The sequence below is a fragment of the Callorhinus ursinus genome, unplaced genomic scaffold (genome assembly GCF_003265705.2).
Source record: "Callorhinus ursinus isolate GAN/ISIS: 27379988/994484 unplaced genomic scaffold, GSC_fseal_2.0 scaffold4, whole genome shotgun sequence".
In the NCBI taxonomy this organism is placed as follows: Eukaryota; Metazoa; Chordata; class Mammalia; order Carnivora; family Otariidae; genus Callorhinus; species Callorhinus ursinus.
Window position 1 is genome coordinate 38,669,103 of NW_027397066.1, and position 24,143 is coordinate 38,693,245.

General features: G+C 36.7%; 1 protein-coding gene across 7 annotated transcripts in view; it reads right to left on the reverse strand.

Moving 5' to 3' along the window:
* The window catches only part of GABRA4 (gamma-aminobutyric acid type A receptor subunit alpha4), a 67,981-nt gene that overhangs the window by 38,520 nt on the left and 5,318 nt on the right, over positions 1-24,143 (reverse strand). For all 7 annotated transcript variants that reach the window (XR_012377905.1, XR_012377904.1, XM_073891612.1 and 4 more), the window contains exons 3-8: positions 14,220-14,287; positions 12,999-13,219; positions 12,749-12,831; positions 10,088-10,231; positions 9,081-9,233; positions 2,554-2,813 (exon numbers count right to left, since the gene is read on the reverse strand). Coding sequence is in view for 5 of the 7 variants with exons in the window: in XM_073891612.1 (XP_073747713.1) it covers positions 2,554-2,813; positions 9,081-9,233; positions 10,088-10,231; positions 12,749-12,831; positions 12,999-13,219; positions 14,220-14,287 (929 nt within the window). In the remaining 2 variants the exon portion in view is untranslated. The remainder of the gene's footprint in view (positions 1-2,553; positions 2,814-9,080; positions 9,234-10,087; positions 10,232-12,748; positions 12,832-12,998; positions 13,220-14,219; positions 14,288-24,143) is intronic.

The window sequence follows — 24,143 nt, forward strand, 5'->3', positions numbered from 1 at the left end:
ATAAGGAATTTAGTAGTAAAAATATATTACAAAAGTTAATATTAAGAAAGAATACAAAAAACATTAAAATCAGACCAAATAGAATTCAAAGGAAAAGGTATTATATGGGACAAAAATAAAAAGGTTATTTTGTGATTAAATACATAAACTGATATGAAAACAGAGCAGTTATGAATCTTTACATGTTGCATATCAGAGTATCAAAGTGTATAAGACAAAAAAAGTCAAAATGTGAAAAAAATTTAACACAAATCTCCTATCAGTGGGAGAACTGTTTGTGTCTTTCTTGGTGTTTGAAAGATCAAGAAGACAAGAGGTGATTTATTAGATGGATGAAATAATAATGTTTTAAGTAAAATTGATTTAATAGCTACAAATCAACTTCTTTCAAACTGCCATCAAACATTTATAAGCTTTTAACATAATTCAGAGCACAATGAAAGTGTGAATAATATTTACATTTGTGCAGGTAACATTTCTGAATACAGTGTACCACAACTAGAAATGAACAGTGGAGTTAAATAAACAAGCCAAATCCACTTTGGAAATTTTAATATTATCTTCCAAATAATTCTTAGCTTATAAAGAAAAACAGTCATGTAATTGTAGAATATTTAGCAAATAATTATGATAATAAGCATCAAAAGTTATGAACTATGGCCAAAGCTGTATGTAATACAGCTCATTGCAATAAAGGAATCTTTATTATTAAATAAGAAACAGTGAAAACAAATTAGAGGAACTAAACTCAAGAAACTAGAAAAAGAGTAACGTAATTAACCTGCAGAAAGATAGAAATAAAATAAATCACAAATCAGTAATTAGAAAACAGAAGCAGTAAAATAAATAAATAAATAAATAAATAAATACCCAAGACTTAATTTTTTTTTTTTTTGGAAAGGAATAGTAAGTTCTACCAAGTCCTCAACACAATAGAGCAAAGCAATTAAAACGACAATCAAAGGCAGAGAGGACATAAATTTATCCCTAGGGAACGGGAAAGGAATAAAACTGCAGATAATCATTTTTTTTTCCACTGAAAAGAGTGTACAAAATCCTTTCTAATGATTTTGAAAATCTTGTGAAATGGGTTCTTCTAAAAGAAAATGTAAACTACCAAAATTGACTTAATGGGAAGTGCAGTAATTCCCCTACCTGCACGCTTTTCTTCGAGAACCAGTGCCCAGAGCTCTGCAGGAGCTATAGACTGTTGAACCCTGACCAGTTAATTCCCGCGGGGGTGAGCATCTAACCTAATCTGTTCTGCCGCCATCTTCCTGCGGAGGAGGACTTCCCTGGCACCTGCATTCCGAATGGAATCCCAGCCCTCTCACACCGTCCCAGCACGTCGGTCCTTCCTCTTAGGGGCTTCAGCTCTACCACCACTACCAGCCCTACCACAGTCACCATCTAACACGCCACGTATTTTATTAGTTATGTTCTTTAAATCATGCGTCTCCCTTTCCTCCTCCTACACACTTAAATGTAAGCTCCACAGAGCTGGATATTTGCTGCAGGGCAGGGCCAGGGATGGGGGTATGTACACTGTGGATTCCCAGACCATAAACAGAGTCTGTTGCATGGTTGGCATTGGATGTGTATTTGTTGAATTGGCTAAAAAAAAAAAAATAAAGGAATGAATGAATGGTTTAACAAATAAGAATGAGTTATTATCTACAGACAATAAAGTTGATCATTTATATATACTTTGATTTGGGCAAAAGAGTGTTAGACCACTTGTGGCAACTACAAGGCTATGGATAAGGGACCACAGACACTTGTCTGCTGATTCAAGAGGAAGCTGAGTAGAGTGAGATTAAGGAAGAAACAGATCATGGAGGAGGAGGGGGAGATGGAGGGGGGAGAGGAGGAGGAGGAGCTGCCTGTTTGCTTACCAGTTTTCATGAAGATCTTGCTATTTTTGTACAACTGGAGTCCATGAGGAAAACGTTACTTTAAAACTTTTTTTCTTTAATCACAGAATCACTGATGTGCGCAATGCAAATTACAGTAGCTCTTAGATTTTTACATCCTTTTAGGTCTGTCCCTTTAGGACAATAATGCTTCATCTTTGGTGTACATCAGCTACAACTATGGGTCTTCTTGTTTATTGGTTTTATTTTCTTGTTTAATGCAAGGGCACAGGCCCCACCAGGCCCCATGGGATAGTTCTAATGTGGGATCACGTCAAGACCCGCTGCTTTACTTTGTTCAATGAAGTCCACTAAAATGACTGATCAACCCACTCAAAGTTATCCACAGGTTCCTCTTAATAGTAGACATCAGATTTTACCCCAGTCAAAAACTTTTAATTCTGACAGGAGGTTTCAAACAACTGGCTCCACGTAAATCTAGCTCATCGGGACCCATCTGATTTTTAGGCCATTAATCATAGTTTTAAATTTACATTTACAATTATCCTTTTCTATTTTTCTGGATTTTAAATGACTTACAAATTATTATTGGTATTTTCGAATTCTCAGTGTTTCCCCTGGCAATGCAAATCTGACCAAAAAGCTGAAATCTTCAACTGAAGGAGATTAAGTCAAATACCTGCAGAGGTGCTTCGGGAGGCTTTTCTCTCTGCACGGGAGCCACTGGTATTTCCTGGAGGGCTTTTGAGGACTTCCTTTTGGCTTTTTCCATTTGAATATTGGTAAAATAATTGACAGCAGCAAACTCAATAAGGGCAGAAAATACGAAAGCAAAGCAGACAGCTATGAACCAATCCATGGCAGTAGCATAGGACACCTTGGGCAAAGAATGCCGCGCGCTGATGCTCAGTGTGGTCATGGTGAGGACTGTGGTTATTCCTTCAGAAGCAAAAGAGCAAAGAGACAAAATAGTTTACCATTACTTCTATGCAAACAAACCAACAAACCTCGGGACTTGGAGGGGGAGGGGTAACAAAGTTTACAATATCTCAAATCATCTTTGATGGAAGATTCAAACCCTAGCGGTTCAGTGAAATTAGCACAGGTTTTCAAGTAAGAGACAGATATCATTAAAATCCTGGCTCTTCTAATCATTGGCTCAGTGTGACTTGGATTCAGTGAGGAAAACTCATTGGGCTTCATTTGATACTTACCTATTGGGTTTGCTATAAAGATTACAAGTATATGCGGCACCTATCATATATTGGACTGGTGTTAGTATCTGAGCCAACATACCTGAGAAAGTCAACACAACCTAACAGGAAGTGTGACTCACTGAGGCACTGATTCTCAACCAGGAGTGAGAAGTTGATAGCACTGTCATTTGGAGCATCAGAATTTCTGAGATAAGCATGGCCCATTGCTATGGAGAATCATGACCAGAAAAATCATGAATCATAGATACCTATAACTGAATATTGCCTATTGAATTAAGATAAAAATAAAATAATAATCTAGTTGTGAAAGAGCTTCATTTATAAAAAGCAATAAAGGTATGTTTCTGGAAAAATAGATTTCTAGAATAATTTGGTTTTAAAAATACTGGACATCTACCATGCATCAGTTTGTGGTAGGCAGGAAAATCTTTGCAACAAGAATAGAGGTACTTCTCTTTCATCAGTAGGTTTCTGAAGAATATCATCTCTGGGGAAGCCTTCTCCTCAGCCTGAAAAAAAAGGTCAGCCCCCATTCTCAGTGGAAAAATTCCACTTGTCACTGGAGCTATAGAGAAATGTGTTATTTAAGGATGCTAATAGTTGTCTCTTTGTGTATCTTTGTCTGTCTGCATATATAAGCTATGTTATCTAGTTAAGCTCTGGAGATTTCTGTGAGAATTTACTATATCCATTTAAACTCATTCTAGGGGCACCTGGGTAGCTCAGTTGGTTAAGTCTCTGCCCTCAGCTCAGGTCTTTACCCCGGGGTCCTGGGATGGAGCTCTGCATCGGGCTTCCTGCTCAGTGGGGAGTCTGCCTCTCCCTCTCTCTGCCATCCCCCCCGCTTGTGCTCTCTCTCTCTCTCTCTCTCTCTCTCTGTCAAATAAATAAAATAAATCCTTAACAAAATAAATAAAAATAAACTCATTATATTTAATATCCAGAATTGTTCCTGAATTGAGGATGATGATGATGATGATGATGAAAAAGTCACCTAAACTATATACTCCAATCCATGTCAATCCTTCACCAAAAGCCAAATAATAACATGTCAAACTGAAGAGATAGTGAGGCCCATGCAAGAGTAATAGAATAATAATATTTGAAATTAGGGAGAAATTATATTGTCTCCTCAACTCAGCATTTAATTATATTCTGCCTTGTTCCCTAATTGTTCCATGCATGTAGGCCTGTCTCCACAACCTAATTTAGTGTAGCTTCCTTGAGGGCAGAAATATCTAACACTGCTTCAGGATTTACCATACTTCATATAATGCTGGATACATGATAAATGCATAGTAAATAAAAACTCATTTTTCACCTCCCTCACCAATCCATTTCTTCTCCAGTCCCTTCTGAATTGTCAATGTTTAGAACATAAAAAATTAGAGCAACTGTGCAGTGTATAAGCTATAGATCTTTAAAAAATATTCCATAAACTCTACAGAGAAATAAACTTGAGGATTTGGTTGTATTCCCTTTTTAAAGAAAAAAAAAGTGTGATGTTTTAGAATTTTATTCATCTAAAACAGATTTTTAAATGTTTGCTGGGTCAAATATGGAGATATTGAAATTGCTATGAAAATGGAGTACTGTGAATTTATTGGACTTCATTTCAGAAAGAAACCCTAGAACTTTTAGGCCTCCATTTGATCTCAGAAAAATGGCAGCATTCCCATACTGCCTGTGGGATGTAAATTAACTGAAAAATCTAGCTACAAAGTTTGAAGATAAATCAAAGTTTTTCTTCTTATTCATAAAAATTTAAGTTTAATGGCCTATTAAGAATTCAAAACTGTTCTACAACTTCCTTGTGTATATTTCCTCTACTATCACAGAAATTATGCTGAAAGCACTTGGAAATAAAATATGAAGAGTGCAGCCTAAATAAGAACACCTCTCAGAACTCAGAATAATGTGATAACCAAAAAAGAAAACGCAAACTCAAATATAAGCGATTTAGGATTTCTCAGGTTGCTTTGAACATTTTTTTTTTTGGTACCAGAACAATTTCTCCTGCACACCTGAAGGAGTGGTCTTCATCTCCTGCTGTCATGTGAAGAAATTCCCTTATCAGTGCTAAGCAAGCAGGATATTAATGCAATTATTGGGCCTTGAATCCCAAAATTACTTTCTGATCACTAAGGAGGGTAGATCACCAAGTTCATGAAGATGTTAAATGATGCTAATGGACATAAATGCAAAAAATATGTGGCCACTTTCCACTTCTCTTTCACTGGTTTGAGTCAATTTGATTTGAAAGTTTGTAGAAGAGCCCTTCAAATATTATGGTTCATATCTTATGACTGTTGGCAAAGTTAGGCAAGTAACCTGTATAAACAATTGGCTAAGTGTTTGAAGTTGCCGTCCTTTTAGACAAAAAATTTTCTCCTCCTTGTGGTCAAACTTAAAGAAAGCCCTAGCATGACAGGAATGTGCTTCTTATAGCTGTTTTTAGACAGAGCATTCGGTTAAATAAACACCAAAAGAGTAGCAAACAGAAGCCAACCCTTCAGATAAGGAGACATGCTTCCTCTGCATCTAGGAAGACAGTGCATCTGCTCTAAATGGCTTAATTGGCATCTACCCTGAAAACATTTCAACAACCATAGAATTTTTTTTGGCATGTTCAAGTAGAGCTGCCAGTACCTGCTTTTATAATGCTCAATACGTACCATATTGGCTGGCCCAGGGGCTGGGAGAGGGCATGTAAGAGTGGGCTAAGACTGTGCACAAGAGTAAATTTTTGGCTGGCCACTCCAAGAAAATGAACTAGTAATGATTTAGATATGCCAGCTGGCATTTACTCTGGTTTAACATTTTACTATACTGGAATAATTACAAGACTTACAGGCATACAACTTTGCAGATAGAAGGCCTTTGGAGAGAATTTAGCACACACACTCTGCTTTTCATATTTACACTAATTAATTTGGGGGGGAGGGAAGAGGAGAGTCTATTTTTCCATGATCTCTAGTGACATCCCTGATCCAACATATACTCTCCCAGAGTGAAGAGGGAAATGAAAATTAGGGAAAAGAAATATTAGTCCAGAATTAATTTTTTACTTAAAGCTCATATGAAATAGATTGCTAATGTTCCCCAAATACTTAAAACTTAACTTCCTTAGGAAAATGCCATCTCAGTGCCTCAATGAACAGTTTAATAATCACCATTCTGATACTCTTAGGTCTTTGAAGACTTAATTATTGTGCATAATTTCCCTGGTCAATCAAAACCAACATCTTGGCACACGAGCACAAGATAGGCAAATGTCACAGTTCAAATGGAAAAAGCTACCCACGAATTATCTTCAGCACACATCCATACAATCTCACTCAGAAGCTCTGGAATACTCCACAAATGCCCACATCCTCATACTTCCTGTGAAGGCAGAATGGCAGGCTTCTCGAAGTTAGACAGAAATTGTCCTGGGTCCATCACTTGTAAGTATGTGACTTTATACAAGTTTCTTGATTTCTTTGAGTTATTTTCCTTATCTGTGAAAAACTAATAACACCTACGTTGCTGAGCTATTGTTAAGATTACATAAGATGGTAAATCTTATCATCATTATTAGTAGTACTACCAGTATCCTTGCTACGTGCCACTTAATTTCCTTACAGTGTCTTATCTGTTGGAGATGTTGGTGAGTACTAATGTAATCAATGTAATCCTTCTCCACACCACTGGAAATTTCTATTGTTTGGGGGACAAGTGAGATAGTACAGTGGCTACCAGTTTGTATTCAACCAAAAAAGCTTCTGAAGCTTATCAAACAATCACAATAACCATAAAATACAGGGAACATTCATATTATAGTATCAAGTAGTGATTCTTAAATGAGGCAGATGGTAGCATGGACTATTATAATAATAAATACTTAAACAAAATGTATTGTGTGATAGGCTTTGTTCCAAGTGCTTTACCCAAATTAATTCAATTTAATCCTCATAGCAACCCTATGAAGTAGGTACAACCATTCATCCTGTTGTAACACACGAGGAAATGAGCAGAAGTAACTCACGGGCGGTTTACAGCAAATCGGTGGTAGATCTTGTGGTTAGAACCGAGGCTGCCTGGCTGCAGAATCTGTATTAAGACACTATTGCCTCTTCATCAGATGCACAAAGGATGGGTCAATACTTTCTGCTCTAGATAGTCTTTAAGGTCATAGAGAAAAGATGATAATATGTGTACCAGCGGTTTTATTCTTATTTTCTGATAACAATTCCTGAAATATTGGTATGATTTGTGCCAAGGAAAGTGAAAGTAGTTTGGTCTGTGCTCAGCCTCCGCAGGTACTTCCTGCCCTGTCAGGCTGACTCTGAACGTGATATGTAAAGACCCAAGTCTGCTATACACACTAGATGAGGTAAGGAGCATAAAGGACCTAGCAGAGTGCCCGGTATTATGCAATAACAATAAGTGTTTTCCTTGAAAAGCAATTAAAAATCAAGGAAGCCAAGTCCCAACAAAATAAATCTCCTCCATGTGAGAGAAGTATGAGAGAGAGTAACGAATATGTACTAAGTGCACCGTGTGCCCTGGAATAAGTACTGAACATCAGTCTAACTCCTCATCAGTCCATGAAGGAGAGATGCATTAGGATGGAAATGTATACGGATGGAGAAAATAAGTGCCAGATTCTGGTTTCAAACCCCAATCTATTATAGTCCCAAGCTTAGATTTGTTATTTGCTCTTTCATTTTTACACCCATTTTTAATGGGTAAAATTTATTCAACACTTGCAATGTGCAGTTATTCTTTAATTGAACGCTCACAACTCTGTGAAGTAAGTAGTGCCATGATACCCGCTCACTGCCCTCCTGGGGTCATACCCTGCCCCCAGCATTGACCCTTCTGTAATAGTTTCCCCAGTAGGGCTCTTGAGTAAACCTAAGATTAAAGGGGGGGTGCAGATGTCTATGGAAAATTTCCTCACGTTCAGAGGCACTGAGGACACTAAAACACCTGATCAGTTCTCTATACGGATGGGGAAGCGGGATGAGAAGTTCCCACTTCCCCCAGTTTCTTCTCACCAGCATCCCTCCTGCTGTTGTGTGATAAGGGATATTATATCATGGCTCTGATCCTACCAACTAGGAAAAGCAAAGGAAGAGTAACATCTCTTGTGAGGATTGTACCTCCAGTCCAGACCAACTGCGAACATTTTCCTTCTTATCCTACTACTGAATGCTTTTGCTACTCACAATCAATAGAAAAAGAATAGAGAAATATGTTAAATTGAATAAATATCATTATAACAAATTGTATTATTCAAAAGCATGGCTGATGTACAGAAGACTTGTTCACAGCTATAAAAATTTAAAACTGATGTGTTCTGGACCTCATATAGTTAAGAATATGATATATAGGAAGCCACTATAAAAACAAAAAGAAGAAAATATGCCTGTGTTCAGAAAAGAAAAGATGGAGATAAAATATAACAATGAGCTAATCACCTAAGCATATAATGCCATCCAACTCGATGCATTTAAACCACTGGCATTTTGTTCCTCTTCATTAAAAGGCAAATTATTCTAAGGTTTTCATATTCATTCAGCCGTGACTTTTATTTGTTTTATTTTAAGTTCCCAGTGCATTTCATTTTAACACCTAGCTATGATTTTAATTCAACTACACAGCATTAAGGTAGGAGCCCAAGAATATCACAAAAAGTGAAATCATACCCAGATTCCCACTTGGTCTGATCTGCCTGGTCTCAATAAGGGAAATACGATGAGGCCGCAAAGGAAGGGATAGCCTACCTATATCCCCTCAAACCTTATTTGTATTGGCTGGGTAAAAATGAAAGTTTATGAAAAAAAAAGAAAAAAGAAAGCTATGTGATTCTTTTCTCCATACAGCTTGACATATTACTGTTTAATATTTTCTTAGAAAAAAAATGACGTCTAAGAGCTATTCCTGTGCATCGTGATCAAAATATAACGCAAACAAAAATACCCATGAAATGAATTGCACTTACCAAATACAGTCCTAGCTGGAACTGATTCCTTGTTTATCCAGAACGAAACTTGAGAAAGAATCACTGTCATAATACATGGAATGTATGTCTGAATCATAAAGTAACCCATCTTCCGTCTGAGGTGGAAATAAACTGTCATAACAATATATTCACCTACAAATAAAACACGAGGAAAATGTATTATTGGTTACGCAGGCAATTAGTCAATGACTTCATAATCATATTTCAGACTAACAAACAGTATTTCAGACAAAGAATGATCTGTAGTGCATTGACAGCAAGCTGAGAAACATATAGTTCCTAACTAGGGAGGAAATGATATTGAACATCATTACGTAGAAAAACACTTTTGTTCTATATAGTGGTTAAGCGATTTAACAAATTAAGCTACAACTTTTTAAAAAATTCTTGCAGTGTTTTCTATTTTAAAGATAGGGTACTGCGAAAGCGATTAGCCTTCAATTTCAGCATTTTTCTTAAGAGCAGAATTTAGACCTCACTTTTACGGAAAATCACTAGAAAAAAAATGGAAATACACACACTTGAAAATCTAAAGCTTAATTTTGGAAAGAATTGAAATACACAGATATACGTTACGTATACATATATGCTTCGAGAGAGGCAGTCTTACTGCCTTAGTTTTAGGAAAGAGCTGTATTTCTAAATGTTATACATATGAAGAAAAATACAAAGAGAAACTTATAACATAGAGCCATATATAACATCCCTGAGTTCAAGCATCTTTTATGGGCATTTAGACAAAAATCTAAAAAGCTAATAAGGGAAACAAACTATAAGATTTCTGGGAGCTGTTGATAAACATTTTTAATGTGACATCTGAAAGCGACATATTAAGAAAGTTACTTAGGAAAGCTGTGGCCTTATTCTCAGACTGTGAAGCCCAAGATTCAGAAGACTCAAATCCCAAAACATGGTTTTCAATCCCACTTGCAGGCTAGAAAATTAATGCCAAGTAGCATATTGACTTTAATCGTTAAGCATCTCACCCGTAATGGACTTGATAGTTTCACTTGATACAGTTTGCCCCACCAAGTCATATTGGACTAAGCTGGAAGACTCCTTTGGAACTTCCACTGATTTCTCAGGACCTTTTGTCCAGGTATAAATCATCTCACTCTTCGGATATGCATCTGAATGAGAGCCCAGAATGTGATTAGACTTAATGGTCCTTTTTCATCAGGACTGCTGGTCAACACTTAAGAATATTACACATGTTCAAGAAAGATGGAATAAAAGGAAACAATACTCATTATGATTTATTCAAACATGCTTAAGATTTAGAAAACTGTAGAGATTAAATGAACAGCCTTGCAACTCAGCATATTTCTTGTTTTTATGTCAAAGGATTGGAGAAGGAGAGACTAACACTAAGGCAACTTAAATGTTATATATGCATCAATGCACTTGGATGTGCTTGCATACTAATAGGATAAGCAGCTGAAAAACAGAAATCATGCTCCTCCACCAAAAAAAGTATTTCCTTCCACTCTAACTCAATTCCAGTGCTTGACCAATACTGACTTCTTCCATCCTAAGGCCGTTCTGCCAATTAGAAATGTACCAGATGCTGCCTATAAAAATACAACAACAAAACCAAAACCAAATCCTACTGTTGGGAGAGCTCTTCAGGGGTCACCTATTCCAGACTGTCTCTGGGCAACACCCATGTTGTTTGGGAACTATTCCGCAGCGACAACTGATTCTGCTGTTTGTAAAGCTCTCCAGGGACTATAAATACACAACCAGTTCCGCTACCTTTAAACTCTTACAATCAGGACATTTTCCCTTCCGTCTTCAACAAATCCCTCCCAGTGGCAATTTAAGCCCATTTTCTATTATTCGGTGTTGAATGCAAATGGAAACCAGCTGCTTGCTTTACCAGTCCTCCCACAACAGGTAGCGTGGCTCACACACAAGGAAGCCTGAAAGAACATGATGAATTGGTTCCCTCCACAAACCTTCCTAAAATGGCTAGAGCACAGTAGGTCCTCAGTGAAATTGCTTAATTCTACAAAGGAGCTGATACCTAGGGAGACTATTTTTACAAATGATTTCACAAAACGAACTCTGAGGCTTGTGTTGCCATTTAGCAGTAGACATTTCAAAGAGCCCGAATACTATGTTCCTGCCCTTGATATTCTAAATCAGGTATCCTTCCATTGGCTATTCTACCTTGATAGAATAACCTTGCTCTTAACGATTCAATAGTTCAGGCAGGAAATGAGGGCCTGGGCAAAATGGGTGAAGGCGATCAAAAGATGTCTCTCTTCTTAATTCCTAATCCAAAATTTCAACTTCCCAAGAGTGATTTCTTTATTTAGCACAAACCCTGATTGCGTATCAACTATGTTCAGGTCACTAGGAAGAGTGCTGTGTATGGGAACCAGAGGGGCCTGGATGGGAAAGAACTTCCCATAGATAAGAACTATCTTGGGGGAAAATTTAAATTCTTACAGTACCAATGGGTTTTAATTCTGCCCCCAGTGAGATGGCCCTTTCTGTCTATGTGGTTTTTTTTTAAATCTTCTCTCATTAAGTCACTGGTTAGGGAGCAAATGACTCTCTCTAGAATTAACTTAGCTCACTGAATACTGTGATTACTAGGGGTTATAAAAGAAGGGTGATGGCCAATTCTCATTAAGCTAAGCAGTGAGCAATAGTAATAGCAGGCAAAAGTTTCACAATCAGTGTACTAAGGATCTGAAGCAATAATAAAAGCTAGCCTCTATTTTTGGTAGATTCTGAATGAATCAAATATTTGCAGCAGACCTTAGAAGAGGCAACCTCATTTTTCCGCCATCTCAGAGAAGGAAGCTTAGGGGAAAAGAATTCCATATTGTTTTCTACCCATTCATTTCACCTTCTCGACTTTACCTCCTCAAAATATGCCCAATTCATCTACCTCACAGCTTCTCCTCTAGTACCACCCTTGTCTAAGCCACTGCCATCTTTGATGGTACTAAAGCAATAGCCTCCAACTCTTCTCTGCTTCTATTCTAACCTCCCTACAGTCCATTCTCTATAGAAAAGCTGAAATGAAGTTGTAAAATGTCAGTCAAAGAATGCCAAATCCCCTAGTAAAACCTTCCAAGGGCTTTCTATAGCATTTACAATAGAATCCAAACTCCTTAATGTGGTCTATAAGGTGATATATTATCTGGCTCTGTCTGTGTATCAGACCATACCTCCTACTATGCTTTCATCATGCTTCAGCCACTTTGATACTAACAGCGCTGCTGCTATTATTCTAACCCTTGTCATTTCAAGAAACCCTGAAACTTCTCTCACCTTTTTTCAAATCTGCCTTAAAGAAGACTGCTTGTAACAGACACTGTTCAATTACTGCCCTCCCCATCAACAATCCTTTGTACTTTCTTGGTTACACCACCAACACATGGAGTCCAGGGGTCCCTAAATTTCACCACTGACCACCAACCTACTATTAATGAGTCAGTCTACCTAGGCTATCTGTACAAACAGATTTTTGGTTTTTGGAAATGGGTTGAAATAGTCTCCTCAAAGTCAAATCTTAGAGAGTTGTTGTCATGAACAATGATTTAAATGGATTATGGGAATCATGCCCATATATAAATATCAGCTTGCATTAGGTAATAATAAATTCTAACAATATTTGTATTGTAACTTACAACTTCCAAATTTCAAAGGGCATGCATGACCATCCATGGGGAAATCCACCAATCTCATGGGACACTCTGCACTTATAGTGAGTCTAAAGTGGAAAAATACAATTAACATTAGCTCTCACTTTAAAAATGATTTTATGACACCTAAAATGAGAAAGATGAAAAGAAGGAAGGAAGGACAGAAAGAGGGAAAAAGGGAAGGAGGGGAAAAAAAGCTTAAAAGGGGAAGAAGGAAAAAGAAAAAAATGACTACCTCATTGTGTATAAAATAGTGCCATTTCTCATAATTCTAAAAAGTTTATTTGGAGCTGTCATATTATGTGAAACAGATTTCTTTCCATTCCTGAAGAAAGTATCAGGGGTCCATACTTTTGTTACCATCATATTGTTCAGTCTCAAAATTTCAATGGGGCCATCATATTTTAGTCTTTTGTCAATCCATGTCTGTCTGAAGAACACATCCATTGTGTATTCCTAGGGAAATTAGTTTGTGACATATTCAAATCACAGATGACTACACATAAATATGCATTAAATTCTACCCTCCTTCCCACTCGTAAAAAAAAAAACTACCCAAATAAAAACAAAATTAATAGCAGAAATTTTCTTAAATCAATAGAACTAAAAGATTCTCAGCAATTAAAGCATGTTATGTCCATCTTGATACCTTAATCTTCTACTTTATTAGATAAGTAAATTACCATACACATGAATCATTCGAGAGTAATTACTATAATTTAATAAAACTGCCAGCATCAGGTAATTACAGTTGTACTTTAGACCAGGTAGCAAAATTAGTAAGTGTAACAAATATCATGGCATAATTGATCATAAAATTGTAGGCATCTCTAAGACAAAGTAAAATATGTAAAAAGTAATTTTATAGTCACAGAATTTATTAAAGTTAGCCCAAGAGCCTCGGGTCAAGGAAAAAAGTAAAGTTGGCCCTTTGACCTTTAAACTACATATATTTAATATTAGAAGGCACAACTGAATGGACTGAATGGATGAATTCATCCTGATCAGGTGTTCTAACCTCTTTAAGCATGAGAGAGAGGTAGGGTGAGAAGGGGTTGGGGTGGAGGCAGGGAGTGAGCAATTGGGCCAACATGGAATACTAAATGCAATTAGGACTACAGTACAGTTTCATACAAAAACTAGTTACACTCTTTAATTTTCTCCTCTTCAATAATTTTCTAAGGGAAAAAATTACTGCATAAAAGGTTGTGCATGGAGACTAGTAGAGGAAAGTTCTTTTCTTTGTTGAGAATAACTCCAAACCAAAAAATATTCAAATGTTAGAGATGAAATGCAAATTCAATGTCTTACTCCTTATAAACTTTTGAGATTAATTAGGCAGTTCTTTGACTTTCTAGCTGTGTGTGATTAACAACAAAATAAATATTAATTGCCCTCTCTTCTGCATGTTTACTTCCAAACCTCAAGAGGTACATTGAATTTCCCAAATACCTACCATTTCAACATCAGAGACAGGTCCAAAGCTGGTGACATATATGTCAGTTTTTACTTCTGTAACTGGACCTAGTAGGTATGAAGTAAATGAGTGAAAAAAATTACCAATTTTATAGGCAAGGAGGATAATTAAAGAGTAAACACAGATATGATATATCATGTTTTTACGGCATCTTAAATTTTCAGTGAGGTAATGCACCTCTCCAAAAATAAAAGAAAATGTAGACAAAAGAACAACAAAACCAGAAAGCTGTGTTTATTTACAGGCAAAACAAAACAAAACAAAACAAAAACGCACCCCAATTACTTAGGGGAACCTTGTTTCTTCAAAAATACATCATCTCCGGGCACTGTTATGACAGGCAGTGCAGGGAACAAAAGCTTTTAGCCTTTGTAATTTTTTATAGTCCATCATCTGATTGGCCATTAATAAAGAAGTGAGCTGTTAAAAAGAGGAAACGTAGCCACAGAATGAGAAGATAAACCATAATAGTTGTAAGGGATGCATCTTTGGAGAGCTGAGAATTCTGGGAAATAATTTAAGCACAAAAATGATTCATGTCACCTTTAACAATAGGCAGACCATCCACTGGTGACTGAAACCAAAGATAAACTCTCCTACAAGTCAGACCTATTCACTTCTTGCCACCTACTAGCCATTTGATCTTGGGCAGGCTATTGAACCTCTCAAAAGCAGCAACCACAGATACGGGCAAGACTGTTGATAGGGATCAAATGAAATTGCTCATATGAAACCCTGAACACGGTGACTCTATTATCAGAGTACTTATTAAGTAGTAGTTTCTCTTTGCTTCTGATAATGGCCGCTATGGACATTCTTTCCCAGGCCTAAATAAGAATGTTTCAGAAACACACACATAGGTTTGCTTGGCAGAAGAAAAAGGTGGGGGCATCATGACAATGGGGCTGACAGAGATTTTAGACAAAGGAAAAGTGCCACAATCTGGGCTTAGTATGATGCTTAAAATAAGGAATTGTGGAATTTATATTTGGCTCTAACACTTTTTAAATTTATGATTTTAGTCAAGTCATGAATCCTGATAGGTAAATGTCTTAACGAGTATTAACTGAAATTATAAATGTAAATGACTTGTCCCAATCTCTAGAATATAATGCACTCAATAATGATAGTAGTTACTATTATATATAACCATTTTTTATTACTAATAAAAATAAAAAATTGTTGCCCTCTTGAACATCATTTCCTTAAATGATGGTTTATACCATTGTTTGGCTAAAAGTTAGATACTCCATAATGGAAAGAATAACATCTGTTATCAAGATGGACTATTTCCTTTGGATACTGGTTGGGCATTTGGATTTATGCCAAGAAAAAAAAAAAAGACAAAAGGCATAGCTTAATGCCCTAGGTCTAAAGTTATCCTCATAAAAATGAATCAGAATATTTCTCCCTTTATAGGACAAAGATTGAGCCACAGGAAGAAAAAATAGTTTGAAAGAGAATGAGAAAATTCTTTCATAAATAAGTATCCTAAGAAAAATATATCTCTGTAAGTATAGTGAAAGGAAAGGTATAGATGAAATTGATCTATCATGAGCTTTCATTTAAAAAAAAAATAACACCTTTGGAAAACAGAGAAAATAAGTGTGAGAAGTTAACTGACTTTTTATTTGAATGATCAATTGTAAACAACCACAAAAATATGGTAGTAATAAGCTCATCAAACCAAAATGTTTCAGGAATACATAGGCAATCCAAGAAGATGGTAATGTGTGTTGAACTTTAGAAGATAAGAGCTTTAATTCAAAGTGGTTCAAGAGTGGGACAAATCACTCTGCTAGTTTCTTTTTTTTTTTTTTTTTTTTTAAAGATTTTATTTATTTGAGAGAGAGAGAATGAGAGACAGAGAGCATGAGAGGGAAGAGGGTCAGAGGAAGAAGCAGACTCCCCGCTGAGCAGGGAGCCGGATGCGGGACTCGATCTTGGAACTCCAGGATCATGACCTGAGCCAAAGGCAGTCGCTTAACCAACTGAGCCACCCAGGCGCCCCACTCTGCTAGTTTCTTAAGAACAATTATTAAAAGCACTAAGTTACTGCAAGTCAGAGCAAGGAAAGATAAGTTACTTAGAACAATTACAGTTGAATATGTCCTGACAACTGAACCATTTGTTTGACAAGATGCTTGAGAATTTAAAAGTTACTTTAAAGATCAGTTTAGGGCTGGTTTTCAAACTTTAACTGGATCAGAATCACCCAAAGGTTTGTTAAAGTACAGAATGCTGGGCCTCACCCTAGCCCTGCTGATTTAGTAGGTTTAAGGTAGAGCCTGGCAATTTGCATTTCTAACAAGTTGTTAGGTGATACAGTTCACCTTATTCTAGTTTACAGACAGTGTTCATCTGATTTCTAGAATAGTATTTACCAAACTATGTCCTGTAAAATATTAATACCGTAAGAGTTCTATGGGAGTAAGGGAAATATAGGAGAGGAATTAGGTCAATGATATTTTTACTTACAAATTTATTTTAAGGGGTTTAAGGGGTGTGGGATTATGCTAATTCTTGTAGTTACAATGATTCCATGAAAATAATGGGTATTTTCAAATTCTTACATAATACTTCCTTAAAGATTCTTGAAAAAATATTTGTGTCCCGAATTACAATCTTAGTATTGGTTAGTTTGTTTGTGACATTATTCAGTATTTGCTTTATATAATCATATAGGTCTTTGAGATTAAGTGAGAGTCTAAAAATATATGATTGGTAGAGGGATTTCATTTGGACACTCACTCAATAAACATTAATTAAGAACCTGCTGAGGGTCAGTTTCTATACTAGGCCCTGGTGCTACAGTGGTTAACAAGACTTAAGAGTTCCCTGTCTCACTGGGTGTTATATGTAAGTAATGCATCACTAAATTCTATTCCTGCAACCAATATTACACTGTATGCTAACTAACTAGAATTTAAATGAAAATTTGAAAAGTAAAAGAAAATTAAATACAATAAATAAATAAATAAATAAATAAATAAATAAATAAATAAATAAAAGAGTCCCCTGCCGCAGGGAGTTACCATGCTATTAGAAGAGTCTGAGTATAAATAATAAAGAAATAAGTTAAATGGAAGAATCTCTTCATTCATAAGAGGTACAAAATAGGCTGGTAATGGAGTAAGAGCCTGGGAAAGCCTAGATTTTTGAGCCACTCTTCAAAGCGGTGACTTCTAAACTAAGACCTGGAGGGTAAGTCTGAGCCACTGGAAGAACAGAGAGAATCGCCATTCCAGGCATAAAGTACTTCAGGGCAAAAGCTCAGAGGCAGGAGAGATCTTAGTGTGTTCAGGGACTAGAAAAAAGGCCAGTGAGGCTGGCGGCAAAGCAGGTAAGAAAGAGAATGATAAGAAATGAAAGCCACATGAACAGAATGAAGACCAGAGTCAGTGGGCAGAGACCTAGCCCTGAGTCCATATTCTTAAGGGGCATCCTTTTAAGCAACATACTTAGAATACACATTACAGTGACAGTTGTTAAAACTACATGGAAAAGAGCTTGTAGAAATCCCGCTGACAGATGGGCAACACATAGAGAGGTTGTTATGGGCTGAATTATGTTCTTCCTAAATTCATATGTTTAAGTCCTAAGCCCCAGTGCCTCAGAATATGACTGTATTTGGAATTAGGGTCTTTAAAAAAAGGAAATTAGGTTAAAATGAAGTCATTAGGATGGGCTCGAATCCAATGTGACTGGTGCCCTTAAAAGAAGAGGAGATTAGGACACAGAAACACACAGTAGAAAGACCATGTGAAGACAGAGAAGATAGCCATCCACAACCAAAGGAGAGGGGACTTAGAAGAAGCCAAGCCTACTGACACCTTGATCTTGCTGTTGTTTAAGCTGCTCCGTCTGTGGTATTTTGTTATGGCCGCCAAACAAAACAATACAGAAATACAAAAGAAACAATTTTCCTCTGTTCTTTCCCAAAGTTTTCTCCCTCTGATGTTCTGTACAGCTCTGCCTTAGGCTGTGAGGAAGTTTGATTTCTATCCCTTAATTCATTGGAAGACCATCAAGAGTTTGAAGTAAGGAAATTATATGATCTGAATTATATATTTAATAAAATCACTCTGGCAGTTGTATGGACCGTAAATTATAGAGAAGCAAGTGTAGAGGAAGGGCTCTTATAAAAGGCCGCCATACCAGCCAAGTTCAGGAATGATGATGGCCTACTAGGAATGCAGCAGTGGGGATGGCGTGTTCACAGATCAAGGGGCATGCTGGTGTGTCACTGCTCACAGGGAACAGGTTTTTTTCCCAAAAAGCAAAGAGCAGAGATATAATAATTCTATTTATTGAAGGCCTCCCATGTGCCAGGCAGGATACTAGCCTCTTTCCATACACTATTTCATTTAATTCTCACAACACCCTCCGAGGGTGATACTATCATGAGAATTTTATGGATCTGGAAGCTGAGCTCACAGAGTTTAACTATCATATGCCAGAGCCAGAATTATAACTCCCTCAAGTAACTTCTAGCTTTACTATGCTAATGATATCATTAAATAATAAATCAATAATTAACTGCTTATATAATTTTCTATCTACTACATAACATGCCGTATGTAAACTTCCTAAATTTTGTTTATGCAAAGTTTCTGAGCTATGTTCTTGCAGCACTTTCCTTGCCTTTGCTCTTATCTTATCATAGCCTGTTTGAGTCTGTCTTTCTTCCCTTAACAGCAAAGATGAAATCTTAATCCTCTTTGAAGTTCCCAGGCTTTGCACATACTAGGGGGTGAATAACTATGTGTTTGTGTTCTTAATAGCATCTCACTAGTGATTTAAAAACTTCCCCAAAAGAAAAATTACTTGGATTCATTCGTTACACCAGCTAAGCTAAAAATATTTCCTGATTAAAGCAGAAAATGTGTCTTACTTATATTTGTATCCTTTCCCAGAACTAATCTCAAGCCTTAAATGTAATAGGTTTTCAATAAATCAGTTTTCTATGAATAATGGTCGCTATGTAATTAAGAATAATTCTTAGAGATGCTTCCTCTAATGCTACTGTTTAGGACGTTCAAATCAACCTTACTAAGAGCATAATTACATAGAAACCAGATAATTTTGGGCTTGGAAGGACTTCTCATAATGTTATATGCATTTGTGTAACATCAAAGACATATTTTATTTTAAAAATCCTACTTCTTTGGTAATAGGGAAATGTTTCTTAATCCCCAAAACGTAGTTGGCATTTTGCAAGGCAAAAAAAAAAGTGACTTTCAGTAGTGTTTGAAAGACAGAGCCAAGACTACCAAGATGAAATTCAGAGGAATATTCCCATCTTATTAACGAATCTAACTTGGGTGGAAAGTAGGAGAACTATTAACAGTGTATCAGATGATTTTCCACTGCTAACTTTACTTCAGCTGTATAGACCTGGTCAAAAGATATAATGATTTAATTTCTTCTCCAATAAGAGTGTCCAATTTGCTGTAACACCAGGAGAAAGACCTCAGATGTTTTGCTGATACTGAAACATGTCAATCCTTTTTCATAGTGTGTCCCCAGCTACCCACTTACATGTTTCTGGTTTTTCAGCCACCTAAATTCATGCATCCAGCTACATCTTACAAAACACATTGTTTATAAAAATCAAGAGGCTTAAAGTACTCAGGACATAAATAACAACAAAGAATCTTGAGTGATATATTTGAAGAAATATCTAATTTTGTTTGTCATAAAAAAAAACACAGAAATGCTAGCCTTCTTACAGAGTAAACAGAGAAGAGATATCCATTGACATCACAGAGAAAACAGAGAGCTATCAAGTTTTACTTAGATGACATTAAAGATTAGCGCTTCCTATGTCCTAGGATCCTTCTATCAATCCAGGTCAACCTTTTAAATGATTAAAATAGTTAAATACCTAAGAAGAGTGTTTTAAAAAACAATGAAATATGGGCAAAAGATGAAAATGCTCTTCACAGAACGAAAATTCTTATAGGCAATAAAGGTTTGAAAAGATGTTCGAACACATTAGAAATCAGAAAATTCTAATTATTTCACAATCAAATGCCATTTCAAGTATTCCATACACATGTACATACATATATATGTATGTATATATCCATATATGTATATATATATATATCCATATATTCCATATATATGTATGTATATGTATATGGTTGAAGGTTTTGTGGATCCTGAATCTCATATTCATTGTAAATGAGAGTTTGAATTTGTAAAACCACCACAGAAAACAGTTTGGCATTATCTCATCAAGTTGAACTCCCACTTACACTAAGATCCAGAAAAATCCATTCCTGGATATATATGCAAAAGAAACTTTTGCACATTTACAGCAGGAAATTTGGGCCAGAATATTCACAGCAACACAATCTTGGAAATAAGCAAAATGCCTACTGCCAACAGAGAAGATGAATAAACTGGTTCCTATGAAGTGGAAATATCACACAGCAGTCAAATGAATGATCTATAGCAATATTGCAACAGCAAGAATGAATCTTAGCAATACACAATTAAGTGGGGGAAAAAAACACCAAAAGCTAATATGTAACATGTTCAAAATCATTAAATTTTTGTAATTGAAATTTAAAAAAAATAAAGTTGAGCTAAAATAATATTCAAAGGAAAACTATGAAATCATTTAAAAAGGACTCAGAATAGTGGTTTCTGTGGGTGGGGCAGACAGGAAGAGAGGGTGAGGGAGACTCCCTAGCAGGATGAAAGTTGTCACGGTTGTGCAGTTTAATGATTGAACTGCTATGTTTATGATATTACAATGAATGAATGAATAGATGGGTGGGCGGATAAAAGGAAGGTTACATGTGGAGCAATAAGGAGAGTAATTGTTAAACAAGTATTATTAATTCAGAATCCAATTCTGTACACAAGAGGCTTTTAAAAAAAGAAATACAATAAAAAGGCTTAGAAAGTAATATAATGCAAGTTGACGTATTTTTCACCCAAAAGAAAACTAACAACCCACTGAAATATTATCTAAATCTCCATAAAGTTACTAATAGCCTGTATCTAGATTTTACAGTGCCTGCCTGGGGAAACACGAAATACACTTGCCCTAAAGAAAATGCAAATATATGATAGTGGCAGTACATCTTTTTTGCTAAACCGAGAAAATAACAAAGAAAATTCGTGTTCTGGGTTCTGTAGTCTCTTACCTTCTCAAGGCAGCTTTCTCTCAGTTACCCCTTCCCTCCACTGTAATACTATATTATCCCCTACTAGGTTATTCCAGATGTATTCTGATATTCCTAATCTTAAAAGAAGGCAACGTTCCCTCTTTCTCTTCCCTTTCACATTTTGAACTTCTGGGGAAAAAAAAAATCCATACACATTGCTTCTAATTCTTCCTTTTCTATTCACTCTGTCATCTGTTGTAACTTGCTTTTCATGCTCAGGAGCCACTAAAATTCCTTTCGTCCGTATCTTTAGTTTTCCCTATCTATAGCATTGTTTCCACAGACTTTAAAAAATAATTTAATTTCTCTCATTTTTAAAGAAGCTTTCTTGATCTGACTTCTCCTTCCACTCAGCACCCCATTTCTCTGCTCCCCTGTACAAATATCCAGAGACTCCTCCCCCCAATCAGACTTTCATACCCATCACACCACCAAAGTTGCTCTGTCAAAATCACTGAAGAGGTAGATATTACTAAATGTAGTGATGAAAATCTTAAAAAAAATAAATAAAATAAATGTAGTGCTGAATTTTATGTTCTTATCTTTCTCAATCTGTCAGCAACATTAAGAAGTAAATGATCAATCCCACCTCCTCTTTTTACTTACCATCCAGTATGCATACCCTGAGATTTTCCTCCTACTTCTAAGGCCACTCCTCAGTCTTCCTGGGACAGAGATTCTTGCCAACTCCCCACCTCTTAACACTGGAGACTTCAGAATTCTATACCTGTACCTCTTCTATATCATCCTTAATCTCTTGATGGTCCCTGTAGTCTTATGGCTTTAAGTACCATATATATTGACCTACCAATCATCCCTGCTTTCCAGATTCATCTCCACTTAATGTCCAATAGGCAACCCAAACTTAACAACAAATTGTTCATCCACACCTCTAATCTGCTTCTGCCACAGTGTTGGCAACTCTATTTTTCTAGGTGTTCAAGTCAAAAACTTTGGAATCAGACACCTCCCTTTTTCTCACACTCCACATTCTAGTTGTCATTAGTGGACTAGTGCTTTGAAACATAGCCAAAACATGATCATTTCTTCCAACTTTACAAGCTTCGCGCCTCCAGCTTGGTCAAGACGTCCATTATCTCTTGCCTAGTTAATTGTGAAAACCTTCCTGCATTTGCCCTTGATCCTGAGTGCCTTTTGTCACTACGGCAACAAAGGTGAGTCTCTGAAAATTAGGCAGTTCGGGGTTTGCCCCTGTTGGAATCCCTCTAATCACTTGTGATCTGACTCAGAGTAACAGCAAAGTCTTCGCCAACTTGCAAAGCTTTACACAACCTCATCTTTGTATCAGATGAACCCCTTCCTACCCCTCAGTCCTGTCAAGCTTGACTGCAGTGACACTGACTTCCATGCTTGGCACTTTCACACATAGAGTCTCTTCTAACCCAAATGTGGCTTGTGCTTTTACCGACTTAGGATCATTGTTCAAAATATCACCTCCTCATTTAAGTTTGTCCTACTGCTTTTGTTAAAAGCGCCAACCCCTCTCCTGCTTTTTATTACTCCATAGCAGTTATCGACTTCTGACACTCTATATTTTACTTATCTTTGTTGCTCATTTTCTGTCTTTCACTAAACTGTCAGCTCATGAAGGCAGGGAACGGCATCTCTTTTGTTTACTAATGCACTTCCCGGCGCCATCCTAGAATAGTGCCTGGCACATATTATATGATTAATAAAGAGTTGATGAAAAGTGAATGAAATGAAACATCTCCACGTGGCCAGCCTTATATAACTTAATCTTAGAAGAATTTGAGAGGCTTCTCATCCCTCCTTCCTAAGACATTCCACTCTCCTGACTTCTAGAACTTCACACGCTCCGAGTGCCCACCTCTATCACAGTCATCCTCCTCGGACAAGTCTACATTTTCTGCCCCTTCCTCAGTTGTTAATGTTCCTTGAGGCTTGGCTCTGGGCTCCTTGCCCTTTCTATGCTCTTCTCTAGGCATCTATTCTCATTCTCATAGCGTTATATGCTGGTGACTCTCTTGTATATCTCCAGATAAAACTCTTGTCTGATATCCAAGTATGTACAACCAAAAGGACTCCATATATGTATTTTAACACTCTTAACGTCTCCGCACCTGACTTCTTGATTTCACCCCCTCTCTCTTCTCCCTCCCTCCCCTTCTCTCTAATTTAAAGAGAGCCATCCTCTACCCATTTTCTCAAAATAAAAATCCAGGAGTCATGTTTTACTTCTCCCTTTCCTTTACCACCCATATGAAATCCATCACCAATTTTTTGTTGAATTATACCTCCAAAATATATCTCAATTTTTCCACTTAAATCTATCTTTACTACATTTACCACCTTATAACAAGCACCATTAACTTAATGAAGAGAACCCCCCCACCCCAGAAAAAACTTTTTCACTGGTCTCCTTGCTTCCAATATGGCTCAACCTCTATATCTAAGTCTTTCTTTTTATTATGCAGCGGCCAAAGGGATCACGTTACAATCTGAGTCACACCAAGCCATTCCCCCCACCTAAAAAACCTACAATGGCGCCCAGGTTCACTAAAATTACAAAAGGCCCTGACTGCTCTGGCCTCCGCTTACCACAAGAAGCTAGTCCTGTGAGATCCTTCCTCTTGTTTTCTTACTACCTTCCCAGAATTCCTTTCACCAGACTCCCTTCACTGTCTGAATCACACTAACTTACCATCTACCTTAGAATCCTTAAACTTGCTTTTTCTTT